Source organism: Myotis nattereri (assembly GCF_964212035.1).
Source record: "Myotis nattereri genome assembly, chromosome: 5".
Taxonomy (NCBI): domain Eukaryota; kingdom Metazoa; phylum Chordata; class Mammalia; order Chiroptera; family Vespertilionidae; genus Myotis; species Myotis nattereri.
Genome location: NC_138080.1, coordinates 37,774,924 through 37,793,696, shown reverse-complemented (window position 1 = coordinate 37,793,696; position 18,773 = coordinate 37,774,924). Strand labels below are relative to the sequence as shown.

The following is an 18,773-nucleotide window of genomic DNA, read 5'->3' as shown; positions in this document are numbered from 1 at the left end:
GGGGCAATACCCGCTGCCTTCCCTCTCTACCCAGCACTGTCCTGTCCTTCCTCAGTTGTCACTCATGCCAGGATTCCTGCGTCATCTGTGTGCACATCTGTTACCCAGCAGCCCCCACTCCGGTGCCTCCCACTTCTGCCCTGGACTTGGGCAAATCACTACCCACTCTGCCTTTGTTTTCTCATCGGAAAGCTGGGAATAATAGTGCCGCCTCCTGGGGTTGTGGATCAGGCCAGGTCACCAGGTGAAGCACTTAGAAGCGTGCTGGGGCCTGTGTTAAGTGGCCACTCAGTGTCAGCTGTTCTGTTATTACTGATGAAAGGGGAATCTCCTAGGAGTAGGGGTTCTACTAGGTGCCACTGTCCTGTGAAAACCCTGAATGAGAATCTTCAGCTCTTTCAGAAACTATGAGTCATTAGCATAAGAAACCGCCTGTGAAGGACCTTTTGACTCCTATAAGCATTAACAACAAAGAGTAAAAAGCCTGAGGCCCTGGCCTGAAGGTCTGTCCTGTATAGCAATAGGTTGCTGGTCAGGTTCCCTATCAGGACACATGCCCCGATTGTGGGCTTAATGTTTCTTTCTCTCTTTCTTCCTCTCTCTCTCTCTCTCTCAAATAAATGAAAACAGATTTTAAAAAATAAAGTTAGAAGTGAAGCCATTTTAGTCCCATGGCTGCAAACTCTAGAAGAAAATATAACTCAACAAGAATAAGAGACTTTTTTTAAAAAAAGAAATTATAGCAATAAAAATAACATACAATTCCAACGAGGAAGAAAACGGGAAAATAAAGGAATCCATGTGGCTATAGGGGAAATTGCTTATGAACCTAGATTTTAAAAGTCAAACTGGGAAAAATGTATTTACAGCAAATATTTGATAAATACTTAGTATCTTTAACATATAAGAGCTCACACAAATCCTATATAATAAAAGCCTAATAAACAAATCAACCTAACAGCAGAACAACCAGAGGAACAACTGGTCTGTAGGATGCACACTGACCACCAAGGGGCAGATGCTCAATGCAGGAGCTTTTACAGTTTTGAGTATGCAAAACAGAGTTTACTTTTTTATTTATTAATTATTGTATTATTTTCCATACAAATATCTGTAAACCTACTTTAGCCCCCCTTTGATAAGAACTTACAACTTATTCTGACTGCCTTAAGAGATCATTCTTTCCTAAACTGCATAGTATTCCATTGTGTAAATGTACCACAGCTTTTTTATCCGCTCATCTACTGATAGGCACTTGGGCTGTTTCCAGATCTTAGGGGTTCTAAATCTTTCTGATTGATAATTCGGGATCCTTGGAATATATTCTTATAAATGGAATACCTAGGTCAAATGGCAGTTCAATTTTTTAGAAATTTTTGAGGGAATCCCGTGCTGTTTTCCATAGGGGCTGCACCAGTCTGCATTCCCACCAGCAGTATACAAGTGTTCCCCTTTCTCTTTTTTATTAACTCCTCCAATTTCCTGTCTTGCCTTTCTCTAATAATTGCAATGCTTTCCATTTTATTCCATCTGTCAGATTTATCAGGCCCCCATACCTTATAAAATATTATTAACCTGGAAGTCTCTACATGCTTTGAGTACAACCTGAAAAAAATATCTAATGGTTAATATTTTCTCGATCCCCAGATAAAACCTCCCAAATATCAGAAAATAAAGGATATAAATCAGGGCTCAACTATTTTCTCCGGAAACCATATAAATATTGCATTATTTTTCAACTTCTCCCAGATTATTTTTTCCTATATATTGGACTAATTGAATATAGAGAATTGGTTCTTACTATAAACATTACCAAAGATTTTTAACACTTTATGTAAACCTTCATCACTACATACCTTAAATAATCAAATAGACTTACTGTGTTTATCATATGAAAATATGTTTTGAATATAGTCAGGAGGTCTTTTAAAGTACTTAGGTAATCCCCTTGGTTGCTCACTTTTATTCATAGCCAAATGCAGTTATTAATCTGCAACAATCTAAGAAACCAGATTTCACCTCTGAGTATTAGAGTGTTACTCCTGCCCAAAGTTAATAAACTAAAATATGCGGTATACAATTTCTTCATTGTCCCAAATACATGGAACAACAAAAACTAGGAACTCAGCAAATCGGTGACTAACATAGACTTAAATAAATACATAGTTTTCAAGTATGTATTGGTCATCAAGAAAAAACCCAAACAATAACTAATACATCTTTTATACCTGGTTAAAGACGTGTAAGCAAGATGAAATAAAGAATCAATTATGAAAAGAAAACTACATGGCGAAATTAAGTTAGCTAAACTAATCCCTAGTATATTCTTCTAATTAAGAGTAGAAAAGAAAAGAATAGAAAACTGGGAATTACCAAATTTTTCTCATAATGCATGTAATAGTCTCATAGATGTATGCCTCCTACTCATCTAATATGTAGGTAAATGAATGTTAACGCAGAAACATTAAATTAAGCCAAAGAAATTCAAAACTTCATGGTCAAATTTTGTTCTATAGGATCTATTTGTAAACAAAGCTGTGGAAAAATGAGAAAATCTAATGAGGGGAAATGAGAAAACGGAAGGTTAATGGCAAATTACTGGAAGACAATGCCAGATAAAATTTCCTGTGTTCCACAGCTAAATTCTCAAGGACACTAAATAACTAAATTTGTTGCTATGGTTTATCCCAGCTAATCTGCTAAATATCCAGCTTAACATTTTCATCTTATAGCTAGTCAAATTAATAATTAATTTTATTCCCACACCCTGTTTTCTGAACCTCTCTCTTCCTCTAAATTTTATGTTTGTCTTTTCTTGCTAACAATTTAATACTGTTCTCCCTTTGAGATGAAGTAGCTTTGTATGCAGATACTTAATGTCTCTGAGATATTATTTGACTTGAGGTCTGGTGCAAGAAATTCATGCATGGGGGCGGGAGAGAGGTGGTCCCCTCAGCCCAGCCTGCACCCTCTCCAATCCTGTCTCTTCTGCCCAGCTGCTCTCTCTAGCAGACCTCTTCACACACTCCATCTTAACTGCTCTCTCTCCATACTCCAGCAGACTTCTCACTCCATCCTCTGCTGACTAGACTGGTCAGTAGCCTACTTTTATACCATTTGAACAAAGAATAGAAAACTGGGAATTACCAAATTTTTCTCATAATGCATGTAATAGTCTCATAGATTTATGCCTCCTACTCATCTAATATGTAGGTAAATGAATGTTAACGCAGAAACATTAAATTAAGCCAAAGAAATTCAAAACTTCATGGTCAAATTTTGTTCTATAGGATCTATTTGTAAACAAAGCTGTGGAAAAATGAGAAAAGCTAATGAGGGGAAATGAGAAAACGGACTATTGCTTCTTGGCAATAGTCACATCAGCCATATTGCCTACTGAAGGGCACAGTATACCATGTGTCCTTGCACCCGCTTATGGTATCGTGGCCTGATTAGGATTCCCAGGCTCAGAGTCCTTGAACATTCCATTTAGACTCATGCCCAGAGTGGCCTTTGACCATTCTGGTGTATTGATCACACGGCCTCTGTGCTCCCACCGGCCTTGACTACCTGGGAACCTGGCATGGTTCTGACACCCCAGTTGGAGTTTTTGAAGGAGGCAACCAATCGATGTGTTTCTCTCACATCGATGTTTCTCTCTGTTTTTCCCTCTCTTATATTCTCCCTAAAAATATCAGCAGATAAGGATAAAAAATAAAAAAGGGAGAAAAGATGGATATAACTCTATTATATGTTGCTATGACAGTGAATGAATATATTGAAAGAGACACCAGAAAAATGTCAAGCGCAGAAGAACTCGGCCTAAAATTACTATTTCAGATGTTCTTAATAATGAATAATGTTTTAAACTCTAGGACATCCTATATAATAAAAGCATAATATGCTAAGTGTCCAACTATTCATTCGACCAACTGTTCCACCAGTCGCTATGATGCACACTGACCACCAGGGGGAAGACGCTATGACCAGTAGGTTAGCTTGCTGCTGGGGTCAAGGAGATTAAGACTGGGCAAGACAGATCAGACGCGCCCTAGAGCCCTCCCGCAGTCCCTCTCTGGCCAGCCAACCTCCCGTGGTCCCTCCCCAACCCGCTGGCCCCCATTGGCCATGATTTGCACTGGGCAAGATGGCCCCCATCAACCCTTATCACCAGCCAGGCCTAGGGGCCCCACCAATGCAAGAATTCATGCACCAGGCCTCTAGTAGACTAATAAAGTCACTGTTCCTCATAAGATTGTGCTTCTGATTATAAAACTGAACATCCAATCCTACTAGAGATTTGATGAGAGATACACACTAAAATATTTCCATAACTAGTGACTTTGAGAAGTAAACAGTTTCCTCCAAAAACTCTACAAATCAAAAAAAGATGATGCCTAGTATAGATTGCTTGCTCTCAAGATCTTTGAGTAAATATATATGATCTTGAAAATGGACATCCATTTGAGTTAGATTTAATATATATTTTCTTCTCTAGCTTATTTTCTTTTATTTCATTCCCATAATTTTTGGATCACTTTCCATTTTTTCTCATTTTTTAATTTATTTATTTTTATTGTTGAGGATATTACAGGTGTCCCTCACTTTTTCCCAGTGCCCCCCTCCACCCTGTTCCTGCCCCACCCCAGACCTTCACCACAGTATTGTCGGTGTCCATGGGCTATGCATATATGCATATAAGTTCCCCAATTCATCACTACCCACTTCCTACAACCAACTTCACTCAGAAATTTGTCAGTCTGCTCCATCCTTCTTTGTCTCTGCATCTATTTTGTTCATCAGTGTATTTTGTTCATTAGATTCCACATATTAGTGAGATCATGTGACGCTTGTCTTTCTCTGACTTGCTTATTTCCCTTAGCTTAATATTCTCCAGGTCCATCCACATTGTTTCAAATGGTAAAAGTTCTTTCTTTTTTCAGCTGCATAGTATTCCATTGTGTAGATATAACACAGGTGTTTTTAATCCACTCACCTGCTGATGGGCACTTAGGCTGTTTCCAAATCTTAGCTATGAACATCAGGTACATATGACCCTTCTAACTGGTGTTTCTGATTTTCTGGACATATTCCTAGAAGTGGGATCACTGGGTCTAATGTGAGTTCCATATTTTATTTTTTTGAGGAAACTTCATACTGTTTTCACAGTGGCTGTTCCAGTATCCATTCTGACCAGCAGTGTACTAGGAAGGGTTCCCTGGTCTCCATATCCATGCCAAAATTGTCCTCTGTTGATTTCTTTGTCCCCTGCTGGCCTCTCCTTTCCTCTCTGTAAAAAAAAAAAATACATTTAGAAAAAAGAAAAGAAAAGAAAGAGCTTAGAAGTATTCCTTCCTCTTGAATTTTTTGGAATTGTTTGAGAGGATAGATGTTATTTCTTCTTTGAATGTTTGGTAAACTCTGAGTACCTCAGAATATATTCTAATTTGGGAATAAGCTCATTGCAGACAAAAGACATAATTAGTTAAGATTAGATAATACTGGAATTGGGGAGGGGGGACTATTTCAATATATAAAGTGGAAAATTTAGGCAAGGGAAAAGAATCGTGTCCAAACTGAACCATGCTGCACAGGGCCAGGAACAACTGGGAGTCAAAAGAGAAGCCCAGAATAAATCCTTCCCTAGTATCTTCAGAGATTATGACATTTTGGACACTGATTTTGGAATTCTATCCTCTAGAAGATTCAGGCAATCCATCTCTATGAAACCACTCATCTTGTGGTGCTTTATTATAGTAGCCCTGGGAAAACACAAGGGAGAATTTAACACAGCCGCAGTTTTCAGTAGATTCTTTAGAAACTAGTTGTGAATAAAGCCAGAGGAAAAGTGAAAAATTCCATGACAGAATAAATGAACATTTGTAACGGACTTACTAAACTGGAGGGAAAATAGAAAGACACTGACAGGTATCCAGCAGGCAAACATTACCAACCACCCTGTCCCAGAGGTAGGATACTGAATATGGGTCTGCCCATGTTGGCGATTTTAAACTGCCAGCTAGTCAATTTACCTATTAAATGTATTCCACTCTACTTTTTACTCACCTCTCTCCTAAATATGCTTTTCATACTGACAGTGGTATTCTTCACAAATGAGACATATTTATTGCAGTTATGAAATGTCTCTGTTAATTCATTGACATTATAGATAAAGTTACTGATGATTACTCATGTTAGGATTCTAATGCTGATGTAAAATATTCTAAATTGTGTTAAACTTTTTTCAGGAACTTGATATACTTGAAGAATAGTATATTTCATTGTTGAGGAAATGATATGAGACAAAGACAACAGTATAATCAATATTATTAAAGCTAAAATGTTTATACTGTAGGAAGCATAGGGAATGGAGACAAGTCACATTTATTCCTGTTGAAAAGTAGTTAAAATGAAAGTTTAATGGAGATGGTGGAGTCACAATGAGAAGGAACTTTAAGCAGTTGCCATGGTCTGTAGAACTGGGAAAGTCTTGCTGCTAGGTAACTACATCCAGAATATATCAATCCAAAGACAAAATGGGGTGATCTCAAATGAAAATACAAACTATCAAAGAGTATGGCTATAGCTAGAAAGCACCATGGAACCATTAAAGTTTCTGCTGGTAAGTAACTCAAGAATTTCATGTAAAGGAAAGAAGCAGTTAGATTTGTGTATGCATGAATATAAACACACACACACACACACACACACACAAAGACAAGAATCTTTACCAAATATTCACCCCTTGAGGGGTATCTTTGACACTTATGATTTCCTATTCCGGTATCTTTTACTTGGTTGAAAGGTACAAACTTGTGATTTAATTGATAGTTACTCATAATTTGGAAAACTGTGACTTAACACATTGTGCACCAGTATTTATTGCTAGCTTTACCCAGTGGCCAGATAAGTTTCTATTGAACAAATACAGAAAATGTTTTATAAAGTATCATACTTTAAAAGATATTAGCTTGTAAGAACATGTAATCAATAACTTCAAAATGCAATGGGTATTTAATTTTAAGGCATGTCTTTAACATTTAGGTAAAACACTGTGTAATATGAAAAGATGAGAGTGCTCGTGATCCACCTGCAATGTGTTCAGCTATCAATAAGAGTGAGAAGGGAGGTGTTAATTAAGGTACAGAGGTTGGTCAATTTGACAAAACTGTGGGGATATAAAAACGAATTTTTCAATGTATTTTACATATTGTAATATGTACCATAATGTTCAGTCAACAGTAGGCAATGTTGGTACTTGAATGGTAGCATAGGTTATATGGATATTACTTATATGTGTTTATATCTTACTAGAGGCCCAGTGCATGAAATTCATGCATGGGGAGTGGGGGGTTGTCCCTCAGCCCTTGCTGCACCCTCTCCAATCCAGGATCCCTGGGGGGATGTCCGATTGCCAGTTTAGACCTGATCCTTGCAGAATCAGGCCTAAACCGGCAATCAAACATCCCTCTCACAATCCAGGACGACTGACTCCTAACCACTCCCCAGACTGCCTGGCTGCCTGCCTGATTACCCCTAACCCCTCTGCCTGCCTGCCTGATTGCTCCTAATCACCTCTGCCTGCCTGATCACCCCTATTCAGCTCTGCCTGCCTGCCTAATGGCCCCTAAATGATCCCCTGCTGGCCTCTTTCCCTCTAACTGTGCCCCTGCTGGCCTGATTGCCCCTAACCTCCTCTGCCTTGGCCCCCACACCCGGGACCCAGGCTTCCCTCCTTCTGGCCGGCCTCAGGCACCTGAGACCCTGGTCGGCTTTGCCCAGGCTCGAATTTGTCAAGAAGGACATCCAGAAGGTCACCTGGAAGACATTCAGTCTAATTAGCACATTACCCCTTTATTAGTATAGATTATATTCTTAGGAAGAACATTTTTAGCATGATGTAAAATGTAACAAAATCAAACTAGAAGGGCAGCAATTGGAGATGGGAGTGCACCGAAGATAAAATAAAATACCTTCAGAAATGCCAAGGAAATCAAAAGGATGGAGAAAAGCTTTGTAGGGGTAATATTTTCTCATGAAACAATAACATCTGAATCCCCACAGTTTTAGGATGGCAAGGTAATTCTCAACTTCAGCCTTCATATAAGTGTATTTATATCATAAGCAAAAGTACATATCTTATATGAGAAATACAAACTATTTGCCTCAAAATTGCAAATATTTGTGCAAATGAGAAATCTGGTACAAGCCTTTCTGATAATACTGATTTATTACTTTCTTCCATGAATAAAATAAAAAAACATGCATAATGTGCTGACACTGTACTACATTTGGGAAAACATAATTGAATGAAAAATGCCTGATTAAGGAACATTCATCTCCTGGATTATGTATTCATTTATTATGTCGTCATTTAAGTTACCTTGACATCTTTGTTCTGAAATCAATTTTCCCATTATTTATAAAGTCTTCCTTTCTATGTTCACACTTTTTCATGGAAAACTATTTTTTCCCACTTAATTCCACTGAACCTACATGTTAGAAATTTGAAGGCCAATTGATACCTGACCCTTGCAATTTGGCACAATTAGATGTAAAATGGAACACAGGAAGGAGTTAGGACTAGAAACAATTTGTGGTATGGACATAGACAGGAGTAGGCAAAAGTACATTAATACTAATAATAAATAAAGCAATGATAATGACTAATATAAAGTAAAACTTATATAAGTACTAATTTGGCTGCTAAGGCCAAAATTCCACTACATAATGAAGTAAATATTCTGAATGTGTATGTTAAAAATTTGACAACTTTATTAGTTTACTTCTCTTTGCTTATATAGACACATTTGTGTAATTTAAGTATGTATGGAAAGTTCAATTTCACAGAAAAGTTTTCTTTATGCATTATTTTAATTGTAAATTTATACTGAATAGGTCTAATAAATACGTGCATTCATCAGTCACCATGAGTTAACAAATGCACACAACTGGGGTATGGCTTAGTGCATTTTGGAACATTGGCTGGTGTGTATTAAAACTCCTGCAGAAAGTCAGCCACATGCCAATAGGACCAAGTACCCCATGTAATATAGTTGAATCATGTGCTAACCATTCACCAAACACTGTTTATTACCAGTGACTCCTGATTTTAAATATGTAGACTATAGTTGTAGATATGTAATATTCAGTTCTTTTAATGAAATTACTATAGTGTTTTTCCCCAATATATGGCCTATTCACTAAAATTGTTAAAAATAAAAGTGAATTAGTAACACACCTTAACCTATTAAGTATAAGCAAATTCTGGTTTAGAGCATTCAAAAATTAACATGGTATTAATGATCACATATGACATATGAACCAGAAATTTTCTCTGTTATATCTGAAATCTATAAAATCAAGGTCTGCAAAATCGAGGGTTTACTGTACCGCATTTACCTACTCTGTCATCTTGATGGGAAGCCTTGGTTTTAATTGCTTATTTGTACAATTGGATTTTCTTTCTATTTTAAATAATAAGTTATTTGGTCACATTCCTCAAGAAAAAATTTTTTAAAACACTTCCATTGTATTATTATTTTTCTTATTGTCTTTAATATACGGGGGGGGGGGGGGCAAAAGTCGGATTACAGTTGTGAGTGCAAAACACAGAGTTTATTCTCATGTAGGTATATCAAGATTTAATTGTACTCTCATTCGCCCACATCCACATCATAATACAACTAAACAAAAGAACACCAATCATTCCAAACCACCTGAAATCTAGCTTAACAAAAATCCTACAATTAAGGATATAAAGAAGAAGCCACTGAGACTGGTAGGAGAGAAAGAGACACTGAACAGGCTGGTCAAACACACTGTTCCCACATGCACATGTGGCAGATAAAACTTCCCTGACCTCTGAATGGAATAGGATACATATCCAAGAAGCACAAAGTCCCTAACAAGATGAACCCAAAGAAGCCCGCTACATAATTAAATAGCAAGTGGTTAAAGACAGAGAATCTTAAAAGAAGCAAAATAAAAGCAGTTAGTTATCTACATGGGAGCTCCCATAAGACTGTCAGAAGATTTCTCAACAAAAACTTTGCATGACAAGTGGATTGGCAAGAAATATTTAAACTTATGAAAAGCAAGAACAACATCATTTAGATCTGAAGGATATATAAACAGCTTCCAGGAAAAGAAAAAAATTAAAAGATTTCATTGCCACCAAACCAGTGTTACATGAAATGTTAAATAACAAAAAGAAAAAAATATATATATGAACAAAAGATGGCAATAAAGACCAAGTGAGAAGCACCCGGCCCATCTTGTCCCCACTCTACCAGCAGAGCAGCACCCATCCTGCCTGCTAAATATACACGTGGAACCGTACCTGGCCTGGCCTGCCACACTGACCAAGTGGAGCAGCCGCTGGTCTGGCCTACCACCCTCACCAGTGGAGTAGCACTTGGCCTGGCCCACTTCCCACCCAGAAGTGCAGCAGTTCCTATCCCACCACACTCCCTACACAAGCAGAGAACAAGGCCCACTCCATCACCTTAACATGTAATTTGCCAAAACACAGGGACCTGCTGCCCAAATTCAATACACCCAACACAGTGCTCTAAACAACTGGCCCCACCTCCTTGAAGTGGTGTGTGTGGCCTTACCACCGTGACCCAAAGCCACCAAACACATGGACCTGTCACTGTGACATACTATGCTTGACCCAGAGTAACTGGACCTGCCACAACAACTTGACCCACCTAACCTGGTTTCATAAGATCAGACCCACAGCTGGACTTGGTGCAACCAGTTACTTCGGGACACCTGAGCCCACTTCTGTGACCCTGCCTGCCTCACCCCATGGCCCAGACTACCAGACTGTTAAAATAGGGAGACAAAGAAACAACCACCAAATGAAAGAGGAGAAATCACCAGAAAATAACTAAATGAAATGGAGGCAAGCAATACATTAGATAAAGAATTCAAAGTAATGGGTATAGGGGTGCTCAAACAATTGAATGATAACTTTAAGAAACTTAATGAAAATTATAAGAAACTTAATAAGAAGTACACCAACATGAAAGATGAGATTGTAACAATAAATAAGAATCAAGTTGAAATGAAGAATGGCATAAATGAAATAAAGAATAACCTGAAAGAATTCAATAGCAAAGTGAAGAAGCTGAGAAACAAATCAGTGAATTAGAGGACAAAGTGGGAAAAAACACCCATTCAGACCAACAATTGAAAAAAAGTTTAAAAGCAGGAGGAGAGTTTAAGGGAGTTTTGGCCAACATGAAACAAAAGAACACCCGCTTATTGGGGGTACCAGAAGGAGGAGAATCTGAGCGAGGAATAGAGAACCTTTTTGAAAAAATAATGACAGAAAACTTCCCTGACCTGGTGAAGAAAAAAGTCACACAAGTCAGGGAAACACAGAAAGTCCCAATAAAGATGCATCCAAAAGGCCCACAACAAGACACATCATAATTAAAATGGCAAATGTTAAAAACCAAGAATCTTTTTTTTCATATCTTTATTGTTGATAGTATTACAGATATCACTCCCATTTTTTCCCCCATTTCCCTCCTCCACCTGTATCTGCCCTGCCTCAGGCATTCACCATCCTATTGTCTGTGTCCATGGGTAATGAATATAAGTTATTTGGTGAATCTCTTCCTGCTCACCCTCCCCACATTCCTCTGAGATTCATCAGTCAGTTCCATGTTTCTATGCCTCTGGTTTCATTTTATTCACCTGTTTATTTTGGCCATTAGTTTCCTTGTTTCTTTATTTTAATTTTTAGCTTCAATGATTGATAGATATGTATTTATTGCCATTTATTGTTCATATTTTTTATCTTTATACTTCTTCTTAAAAAGACCCTTTAACATTTCTTGTAATACTGGGTTTTTTGGTGATGTACTCCTCTAGCTTTTTCTTGTCTGTGAAGGTCTTTATCTGATCTTAAATTCTAAATGATAGCTCTTATGGGTAGAATAATCTTGGTTCTGGGTCCTTGCTTTTCATCACTTTGAATATATTTTGCCATTCCCTTCTGGCCTGCAAAGTTTCTGTTGAGAAATCAGTTGACAGTCGTATGGGAACTCCCTTATAGGTAACAAGTTGCTTTTCTGCTACTGCTTTTAGGATTCTCTCTTTGTCTTTAAACTTTTGCATTTTAATTACGATATGTCATATAGTGGGCTTCTTTGGGTTCATCTTACTTGGGACTCTCTGTGGTTCCTGGACGTGAATGTCTATTTCTTTAACCAGTGGGGGACATTTTCTGTCATTATGTTTTTCTTTAAATAGGTTTTAAATTTGTTCTCATTTCGACATCCCATGATGAGGATGTTGATATTCTTGAAGTTGTCCCAAAGGCTCCTTACACTATCGTCATATTTTCTGGATTCTTTTTCCTCTTTGCTCTTCTGATTGGATGGGGTTTTTTTTTGCTTCCTCATATTCTAAATCACTGATTTGATTTTCAGAATCCTTTATTCTACTGTTGAATCCCTGTAAATTATCCTTCATTTCAGTTAGTTTATCCTTCATTTCTTACAGGTCCTTTTTCATGTCTTTGATGTTCTCATTGATTTCCTTGAAATTCTCACTATCTTCCTTGACATTCTCACCAAGATCCTTGAAGCTCTTATTAAGTTCCTTGAGCATCTTTATAACCATTGTTTTGAACTCTGTATATAGTAGTTTGCTTCCTTCTATTTTATTTAGTTCTTTTCCTGGAGATTTCTTCCCTTCTTTCATTTGTGACATGTTTATTTGTTTCCACATATTGGCTGTTTCTGTGTATTCTGTGGAACTGCTATGTCTCCTGAAATTGGTAGATTGGTATTGTATAGTCCTGTCCTATAGAACCCAGTGACTCAGAATCCCTTATAAAGCCTCTCCTAAACTGGGAATTCTAGGTACACCCCTGTGTGATCTCTTTGCACTGTCATTTTAGTTGAGCCTTGATTTCTAATGGTGTCACTGGGAGGAATTGACCCCCAGGCCAACTAGCTGTGAGGACTAGCTACAACTACAGTACAAGAGTTGCTTTGCAGGAAACACCCCTATGGAGCAGAACTTGCTTCAGTGGAGATTTGATGCTCAACAGTCCACCCCTTTGTCACTCATGGATATGGAAGGGTTGTAATCTGGTATGGTATGAAGCTCTCCACAAGGTGCACTGGCACTGGAGCTTCCCTTAAGTTGAAAAGTCAGCCATAGCCTGTGACCTGCCTAGGGTTACCCAGCACAAGCTACAGAATGATTTGGAGATGGCTATTGCTTGTGTTTGCCCAGAAGGTCCCCAGGAGAGGCCATGCTGTGAACCTTGGCAAGCTGCTGCTTGTGATAGGCATCAAGCCACTTGTCAAGAGGTATGGGTAAGTCTGATTCCAGCTGCCATTTATGTGAGAGCTTTAAGGAAAATTTGAAATCTGAGCCAAACATGCCATTCATATGGAAAAGCCACTGCAAACAACTTGGGTGGGGCATAATCTCAGTGAATCACCAGTTTTGTGCAAGCAGTATGGGCCAAGATGATGGAGACTCAGGTATTGTGCCTGGGGGGATGGGGGGAGGGGAGACCTCAGCACTTTTTTCTAGGACAAAGCTGCCCCCAATTTCTTGCCCTAATGGTATAAAAGTAAGTTTCTCCTTGTATGTCCCTGGATCATATCAAGTTCCTGCACCAAAACTGGAGCTCAGGGAGAGGGATCCAAGTAAGTTCATGCGTGGGTTCTTTCAGAGGAACTGCCTGGGACTCCAGCAGCTCCATGTCACTCAGCCACAATTCCCACTGGTTTTTACAGCCTGAAATTATGGGGACTTCTCTTCCAGGCTCTCAAACCATGGACTGGGGGCCTGGTGTGTGGCTGGGACCCATGCTCAACACAGGACGTTTCTTTAGCCAAGATAACACTCCCAATTAAAAACACACAACTCATGGGTATCAAACTAGCCCATTCCATTCTTCCACTCCTCTACCACTCTCAATGTGCTTTCTTCTTTAACTCTCTAGTTGTAGGACTGCCATTAGAAAGATATCAGGAGATTCTGAATGATGGTGGTTCTGTATCTTAGTTGTAATTTTGATGTGGTGCAGTACCAGTGTTTACTCCATCTTGGTTCCTGAATTCTTCCAACACAGAAGGAATCTTAAAGACTGTAAGAGAGACAGAAAGTTACCTACCAAGGGAGCTCCCAGGATACTGTGAGCAGATTTCTCAGTAGAAAGACTTCAGCCCAGAGAGGGTGGCATGAAGTATACAGAGGAATAAATCCAAGACTACTAAACCCAGTAAGGCTATATCACTCAATGTTGAAGGTGAAATTAGAAGCTTTGCAGTAAAAAAAACACACACTCACCCACAACACTAAAAGTATTAATTGCCACCAAAACAGCAATGCAAGGTATGCTAAAGGGAGTGTTGTAACAAGAAGAAATGGAGAGAGAGGGAGGAACACAGACATAAAGAATAACAATTGCAACAAATATGTACCTATCAATAATAACCTTAAATGCAAATGTCTTAAATGTTGCAATCTGAAGACATAGGCTAGCTGAATGGAAAAGATGAAAAGGTGCTCAGCAAAATATCAGACCTCTTACCTAGAAAAATTTTCATTGATACAATGCCTAAGGCAGGGGTGGAAAACATGTGGCTCACAGGCAGTATAAGGCTTGTGAAATCATTTGGTCTGGCCCTACCAAGGCAACCACTGACAGGACTCAAAATTCAATAAATCTAGGAGCTTTTTCATAGCAACATAAATTTATTATATGTGAATTATATTAAGCAAATGAGGTTATATATATCCAGTGTCCTTTGGCAGAATAAAGGTTACCCAAATCTGGCTTAGGGCAAGAGAAACAAAGGAAAAAATAAACAAATGGTATTACATCAAGATAAAAGATCTGCACTGCAGCAGGTGAGTGGATTAAAGAACTATGGTACATCTACACAATGGAATACTATGCTGCTATAAAAAAGAAGGAATTCTTACCATTTGCAGCAGCATGGATGGAACTGGAGAACATTATGCTAAGTGAAATAATCCAGGCAGTGAAAGAAAAATACCACATGATCTCACTCATCGATTTAAAGGCACAAGACACTGGGGGGGTGGGGGGGTGGGGGGGGGGTAAGGGCACGTGCCGGGGGGTAGGAGAAGTCAATGGGAAAAACAGAGGCATATGTCCCACTATTTGAATATTTTAAACAAGAAAATAAAATTTTAAAAAAAGAAGAAAATTAAGGAAGAAGCAGAACAGAAACAAACTCATACATACAGAGAATATTTTCATGGTTGCCAGGTGGGAGGAGGATGGGGAACTTTAGTAAAAAAATGGTGAAGGGAATAAGAAGTACAATTGGTAGTAACAGACAGTTATGGAAATGTGAAGTACAGCAGGGTGATTACAGTTAATAATATTCTAATAACTATGCAGGTATTTTATTAGATAAGTCAGTGATTCATGGGGATAACCACTTAGTAAGTTATATAAGGTCTATTCACTAGGTATACTCCTAACAACAATATATAATATTGTATGTCAACTGTAATTGAAAAATAAAAAAGAATATTTTAAAAAATAATAAAATAAAAAATTGAAAAGAAAGTCTATATATTAATATTTATATCAAGCCAATAAATATAAATAGGGATTCCTTCTCAAACATGATATATGCTCACCTTTCCAATAAGTCCATTTGTTTTATATATTTATTGTGAAAATCTTCACTCATGTTCATGTAGTTAACAACAGTATCCTTAAAACCTATGTACCATTCATCTAGGTTCAAAAGGTGTCAGTCTATGACCAATCATCATGTTTATATACGGTCACACACTGCCTTGCATTACTCCTTCTTTAAAATGTTTTCATTGATCTTTAGAGAAAGAGGAAGGGAAAATGAGAGAGAGAAAGAAATAACAATGAGAGAAATATTGATCAGCTACCTCATGCACACCCCTACTGAGGATTGAACCCACAACCCAGACATTGAACCAGTTGTCCTCTTGGTGTATGGGATGACAGTCAACCAACTTAGCCACATGATCCAGGTTGCCATAAAATTTCTTAAGGGCAAATGCATGCAGTATTCTGAGTCATGTCTTTAGCCAAACACTAATCCATATTAACTCTTATGTTTCTCTTCCTCCTCCACATTGGCCTTCCCATAACCTCCAACCCTGTCTTTCCTTTTTATTTTCTCTTCCAGTGTGCTACTCTGATGGTATGAGCCTGCCAGAGAACAGATTCAAAGTCAAGGGTGAATACCCAGCTCAGAGGGAACAGTGATGCTTCCTGCCCGTCCTATTTTTCTCTCACCAATGGCTGTGTGTGGTGGCTCCATAATGGCAGTGAGTGAGGCCCTGCTGTGTGTGAGGAACACTCTCCTGCCACTCTGGCTGGGGGTGATTCTGTTCCCATATGGATGGTTCCAGGTTGTGCTCTCCCAACGCCATGGTGCTCCAGAAGTGGTGATTCCCTTGAAGATAACAGGCACTGGCATTGGCATGAAGATTGGAAACTGGCTCTCTTACAAAATGCATTTTGGGGGCCAGAGACACATTGTCCACATGAAGGTCAACAGGCATTTTCTATCCAGACACTTCCGAGTGGTTACCTACTCAGACCAGGGCGCTCTTCTTGAGGAACGGCCTTTTATCCAGAATGACTGCTACTATCATGGTTATGTGGACGGGGACCCAGAATCCCTGGTTGCTATCAGTACCTGTTTGGGAGGTTTACAGGGCATATTACAGACAAATGACATTGTTTATGAAATAGAGCCTAAGAGACGTTCTACCACATTTGAACATCTCTTATATAGAATAAAGAGTGAAGAGACACAATTGCCATCCATGAAATGTGGATTAACAGATGAAGAAATAGCAAGACAACTGAACTTTCCAGAGAGTGCTAATTTCACTTTGATGCAGAGTGGGTATGAAGGCTGGTGGACTCATAGGCGGCTTCTTGAACTGGCAGTGGTGGTCGACCACAATCGCTATCTTCATCACCAAAGTAACACCACAGCTGTGCAGTATGAAGTATTACTTGTAGTCAATGCAATAGATAACTTTTTGAGTTCACTGGATGTTGATGTGGTTTTAATGGGAATTGAGGTCTGGACTGAAAAAAATCCAGTTCCAATGGATACCATAATGGTTCTCCTGGAGGGATTTTGCATATGGAAGAGAACTGGCTTCAGTGATCGCATTCCCCATGATGTTGCACATCTTTTTGTAAAGCGTGATTTTGGTATTAGCGTTGGCTTAGCCTATCTTAAAACCGTATGTAAAAGCCATGCTAGTTGTGGAGTTGATAGTTTCATGAGCGATGACGTGTATGATTTGGCATACATAGTGTCACATGAGATTGGTCATAATTTGGGTATGGATCATGATGGACCAACTTGTACATGTGGACATAAAACCTGCATAATGTTTCCAGAAAAAGACAGTGCAACTAGATTCAGCAACTGCAGCTATGCTGACTTCATGGACATGATGGACACCATAGCAAGGAAAAATTGTTTGTACATTTCATCAAATACAGGAAACATCTTCACACTTGCACGGTGTGGGAACAGTGTGGTTGAAGAAGGAGAAGAGTGTGACTGTGGTGCTTTAAATTTGTGTATGAAAGATCCGTGCTGTGAGTCCAACTGCACTCTCAGGGCTGGGGCTGCTTGTGCTTCTGGGCTTTGTTGCAAAGACTGTCAGATCCTGCCAACAGGCGAAGTTTGTAGACAAGAGGAAAATGACTGTGATCTCCCAGAGTGGTGCAATGGGACATCCTACCATTGTCCAGAGGATGTGTACTTGCAGAATGGGATCCCATGCAAGGGCGGTGGCTACTGCTATGAAAAAAGATGCAATAACCGTGAAGAGCAGTGTAGGAATATTTTTGGAAAAATGGCCAAGAGTGCCAATCAGCGTTGCTACACAGAAATTAACACTCAAGGTGACCGTTTTGGGAACTGTGGTTTCAAGCAGTCTAGATATGTAAAATGTGACATCTCAGATACCTTGTGTGGGAGGATTCAGTGTGAAAACGTGACAGAACTTCCGCTTCTGAGAAATCATTCTACTGTGCATTGGACTCACTTCAATGGCGCCACCTGCTGGGGTACCGACTACCACTTCGGGATGACCATACCTGACATTGGTGATGTGAAAGATGGGACAGAGTGTGGGGCAGAACATGTCTGCATCACAAGGAAGTGTGTCCATAGGTCACTTCTGGTAAATTATTGCTCACCTGAGACCTGCAATATGAAAGGAGTCTGCAACAACAGGCAGCACTGCCATTGCAACTATGACTGGGATCCTCCTTTTTGCCTGAAAGAAGGCAGTGGAGGTAGTATAGATAGTGGGCCTCCCCCACGGAAAACAATCAGGCAAAAAATCAATTACCTGCAACTACTTTGGTTGATTCCTTTTATCCTTTTATTATGCTTGTTAGTTTTGTGTTTTCTGACACGAAGAAGAAAAGATAAGAGTGAAGAGCAGAATGTGTCACTTTCAGCTGAGTAAGAAGAACATAATGTCAAGACTTTACCTAGGGGAAAAGAGCAAGGCATTGCAATTCCATCTAAAGAAGAACAACGAAACGTTCTACTGCATTTTAAAAAGAAAAGCAACAATTTACAATTTCAAAAAAGAAACCAAATCATATCCAATTTCCCATGTACTAAGTTTTATTCTCCTGGCTGTAGAAACGTTACAGAATGTGCCACAGACCATTGACCTAATCACTCCAAATTTTTATTATGTCAGATCTTAAAACACTGGCC

The 18,773-nt window shown here is 38.9% G+C and overlaps 1 protein-coding gene across 1 annotated transcript; it reads left to right on the top strand.

The window, feature by feature from the left end:
* Positions 1 to 16,269: 16,269 nt before the first annotated feature.
* LOC308519127 (disintegrin and metalloproteinase domain-containing protein 20-like) lies at positions 16,270 to 18,513 on the top strand (the record flags this gene model as incomplete). Its single annotated transcript, XM_081091093.1, has 1 exon — positions 16,270 to 18,513. One exon carries the CDS (start codon positions 16,270 to 16,272, stop codon positions 18,511 to 18,513), a length of 2,244 nt encoding a protein of 747 aa, XP_080947219.1.
* Positions 18,514 to 18,773: the final 260 nt, after the last annotated feature.